The sequence below is a fragment of the Anneissia japonica genome, unplaced genomic scaffold (genome assembly GCF_011630105.1).
Source record: "Anneissia japonica isolate Jap-2015-1 unplaced genomic scaffold, ASM1163010v1 scaffold287834_len5846547_cov211, whole genome shotgun sequence".
Lineage (NCBI taxonomy): Eukaryota > Metazoa > Echinodermata > Crinoidea > Comatulida > Comatulidae > Anneissia > Anneissia japonica.
Genome location: NW_022704992.1, coordinates 195,379 through 200,100, shown reverse-complemented (window position 1 = coordinate 200,100; position 4,722 = coordinate 195,379). Strand labels below are relative to the sequence as shown.

The 4,722-nt window shown below is 34.7% G+C and overlaps 1 protein-coding gene across 1 annotated transcript; it reads left to right on the top strand.

Annotated features, from left to right (window-relative positions):
- The first annotated feature begins 1,166 nt into the window (after window positions 1-1,166).
- On the top strand, window positions 1,167-4,701 carry LOC117105036 (ras-related and estrogen-regulated growth inhibitor-like). Its single transcript, XM_033246033.1, has 4 exons — window positions 1,167-1,569; window positions 3,001-3,057; window positions 3,349-3,428; window positions 3,776-4,701. Exons 1-4 carry the CDS (start codon window positions 1,443-1,445, stop codon window positions 4,196-4,198), a joined length of 687 nt encoding a protein of 228 aa, XP_033101924.1. The 5' UTR covers window positions 1,167-1,442; the 3' UTR covers window positions 4,199-4,701.
- The last annotated feature ends 21 nt before the right edge of the window (window positions 4,702-4,722 follow it).

Below are 4,722 nucleotides of genomic sequence, written 5' to 3'. Positions count from 1 at the left end.
TCTTTCGTCGTTAAAAACATTTAAAAATACAATGACAAACATGATATAAATCGAGCACATCTAAAATTCCACAACGGAATTGCCGACCGTGACGCAAAAGGGCCCCAGTCTCAGAAAGCCATAAGGCCCCTGTTCCCAGCGTTACGCCACACCAAGGTGATATTAGTCGACCACTCTTTAAGTTCTCGAGACCAACTGTTCACACCTTTCAACTATAGAACCAGTGGCGTGTCTAGAAGACTTGAAATGTGGGTGCTGATGGAGGACGCGAAGGTGAAGTGGGGGGAGAGGTTCGATGTTCAGTTGAGGGGCGTTAACTCGCAAAATAAGGTGATTTTAGGTGATTTTTAAGTGGTTTTGGGGGGTGGGGCGACTGGGGGTGCGTCCCCCACCCCTAGATACGCCACTGTATTTGTTCGATCTATACCTAAACCCCGACAGAATGTTGTAGCATGGCTACCTTGTCCCTACTTTAACCCAAATGTATAGGATTTAAAGTTCATAAAACTTTTATGGACAACCAGACGAGAGTTACGATGGAATCCTAAAATGGGTGAAAAATTTAAATTAAAACTACTGTTTTTAAAGTTAGTAAATTTGTCAGAAAACCAAGATGTTGGTATCACACAATTGAAAAGCATAAACATCTACTCAGGTTCGGTTTTCATTGGAACATTGTTCATGACCATCCTACATGAATTTGAACATCTAATACCTTAAAAGTTGTAAAAACACAAGTGATAGACCTACAATTCTTATCAATGGAGGAAAGAACCACCAGCTTCGGATACAATAGAGATTTATTTCAACCTTAATCAAGTCATACGATTAAAGTTCCAGGAGCCTTGTGGCAAATTTCAAATGAATTGAACATAATCCAGCTTTTGTATTACAATCGATCGGAATTTGTTACCATATATTTGATTGAACTTGATATCGGGTCCATGGGCCTATTTTACACACTTAAAGAGTATACTAATTAGAAACTTGATGAATACAGTACTAGTTGCTGATAATCACAATTTACGAGCACCTTTGAAGTTATACCGACTTTTTTAAGAGCTCCGAAAAAAAAAAGACAAAGACACGAAACACTGCAGTAGGCCTACTGTTTTAATCTTCATTTCACGTCGTGATTTTCTCTGCCGGATATAATTTTCCCACGCACTACAATAACACTTTGCAGAAAACTCGATTCATCGAAACAACAGAATCTTCTTTCGATATAGAAGTGACTGTGCTATGGGATCTTTGCTGGCGGATTTTTTTCAACTTAGCCATTAGATAAGCCAATCAGGAAAACGAGATTTTCTCGCCGTAAATTGCTACTTAGTGAATATGTACGTGTGCCAGTGTCGTCTAAATTCTATTAGCCACTATCGCAAATGACTCACATGACACGATTTCGACTATTTCACCGGGTTAGAGAGAGCTGAACAAACATGATGGCTTCGAGAAGGAGATCGTACACTTTTACAACATCACCAAATATATTTCGGAAACGAAGTTCGTCAAATCCTATTAATTTTCGAGTGGTGGTTCTTGGCACACCGGCTGTTGGCAAAACAGGTAGGCCAAACACTCTTGTTATATAATCTCAATGTACGTAACAACTATCTCATAGAAAGTGTATAAAGCAACTGAACAGTAATTGGGTTCGAACTCCGACGACAGCCATTGCTCCCCTTAAACTGTTATTTAGCTAAGCATTTAAATTAATTCTACATAGGCCCTAATCATTTAGATTATATGCTAACTGTAAAATAAAGTATTGTTTATTCATATTCATATTCATATTTTAATAAATAACACCGACGATTCCACAAGTAGGTCCCTAGCCAGCCTATCACTGTTGCAATTGTTTATGTGGCTTACCATCTTGAGCATTGCTCTTTAAATAGTCAATAACTTAATTGTATAGGCCCTACACAGAAGTAGGCCCTAAGGTCTCAATATTATGATTGATCGAAATAAGATTTTAATTTGAGTGTTTGATGTAGGTATAGCCTATTATTGTATAATCCGTTGGATACTGTTATCTTATCCGGGAGAGAAAAAAAAACTTTAAATTGACTGGGGCAGCTGACTCTCAATGAGTTATAGTAAAATTTTGCTTAAGCTGCCCCTGACCATAATTTTTGTTGTACTGTACCTTTTGTAAATGTGTATTGGTCGAATAAATAAATGAAATGAAATGAATGTTAATGACTAAAGAAATATTTACTAAGACTAAACGCTTGGTTATCCTTCTACGTTATAGTATTTTATTCAACTTACCTTTCAACTTAAGTTTCATATTTCTTCACCTTATTCATTTTATCCTTTGTTTCAGTGAACCTAAATGCGAACAAGTTAATTCCATTTTAAAACTTTGCCTACTTTTTAAAGTGGAAATATGCACCTAGTTACACACTGGCCAAATATTCATTTACAAAAGTTTAAAAATAAAAACATAGGCATAGTGTATTACAATAAAAAAAAATCATATACTGTACAGGACAAATGCTTCGTCCGGTTATACGAGTTTTTATGTATAATTAACTTATTGACCACATTTGTGACATTAACATGATGTCTCATGTTACAATACAAATATATGAGATTCCGTCACACAGGCCATGTGACAATTCTTCCAAGATGTAAAACGACAATTATTTAATGTCTTTCCAATTCCTTAAAGGCTTATAGAGTGTGCCTTTCACATTAGACTTACGTCATACGCGGAGAAATTGCGATTCAGTAAACGAAATAGACCTACGTACCGTCCCATTAATCTGCGTGATTTAAAAGACCTGACGTCACTGGATAAATCGTCCAATATCAGTTATAAAATGAATAAACTTACACGAAAAATTTCTTATGAAAAATGCTTAGTCTAAATTTTGTACAGTATATATATAATGTGTAGTATTGTTTAGAAAAATGTATGGTTAACCTGACGATCATAAATTGTTCTTGTTTTAACTTTTACAAATCTATTCATTTATTTGTTTAATACAGCTCTTATGGTGAGATATACAACAAGACGATTTATAGGAGAATACGATCCAACGTTAGGTAAGTTTGCAAAAAGAAGTGTTATCTCGTTATTGTCAGACAGTGGATATTCTATTTATTTAAAAATTACTTCAACAATATAAATACATGATCAATAATATTATGAGAGTGAACAAGATTTGTAATATATGAGTATATTAAGATATTTGTTTTCCAAAATGATATAATTATTATTAACAATAATATTTATTATTTTTCACGAAAGAGGGAGCCTACCTATAATGAACAATAACGTTATTAAATAGAATTGCATTATAAGTTTTATCTAACGAAATTTTTCCTTCTTTTTAGAAACTCTATGTCATTACAGCACAACAATTGACGGCGAAGCAGTAACCATGGAGATATTAGACACTGCTGGTCATGCGCAGGTGAGTTCAATGATAAAAAAAAACACATAATAAATTTACTTAAGAAGTACAGTATTTTAATTTCCAATTAACAGACACAGATAATGTTTCTAATATTCATTGTAAAAAAGATTTTGGCTGGTAACTGTAAGTTGATCCTTTGGGCCTAATGAGCTGTTTTATAATTTTCAAAAATGCTTTTTCTATATGTTATGACCTAATACAATGGCCTATAATGTGTTGGGTTTTAATGAATACCCCATCAACTTACACATAAGGGATCTAAAACTATATCACATTAAACCTGTCTGTTTCTATGTCTAAATGTTGTTTATTGTTGTTGAGAGTCTACTTTTAACTTTTGCCAGAATTCTCGTGGACGACTAAACTCGTATTCTTACTGGGGCGATGCTTTTCTATTTGTTTACTCAATCACCGATCCGCTAAGTTTTGCTGAAATCCTAAACATTCGGCAGGTTGTGAGTCAAACAATTGGGTCAGATCATGTGCCCGGTGTACTTGTGGGTAATAAGGTTGATCTTGAGGATAATGAGAGGACTATTAGTGAGGCTGAAGGTAGAATTCTTGCATCGCAAATGCAAGTTCCATTCTTTGAAATATCAGCCAAAGATGGAAGAGAAATACAAACTGTAACTGAGGTGTATCAAAATCTGTACCGTGATTGGCGCAAGAAACAACTCAATTTGGACGGCTCCAGGAAGACGAAAATTACGTCACAATGGAAGAAAGCAATCAACAAACTGATACGATCAAACAGATACTCGGTGTGATTACTTTTGTAAAATATTAAACTGAAATATATGTTATTTACAATTTATGTATTTAAAATTGAGAAGCTGATAAGACATTCTAGTAAAGGTCTATGCGAGGGTTCATGCCCCTTGCTACAGAATTAAAGTAGGCCTACTGGATTTTTAAATTACCGCAAGCTTTTACAATTCCCACTTACGGCATTGTTAATGGCTGAGTGATAAAACGTGGTGAATATCTTGATATTCATACATTTTGCGAAGTAATGTGCTACTTCTAGACCGACATACACCTTTAGCGATGTCTTCGAAGATAATTTCAACTGGTAATGCACCTTTTATTTGCGAGAGTTATATTTTATGGTCGGTATACATGTTGACTTTAGACTTTGTGTCTTTGCATCAAATCTCTGTGCTGATATACTGTAACAATTCGAAGATTGAAACTTTTCATACCTATGCCCATCATATTTTAGCAGAATTACCGGTAAAATTGGTAAACTATAAAATTATACTGTGATCCGTACGCCTACCATACATACATA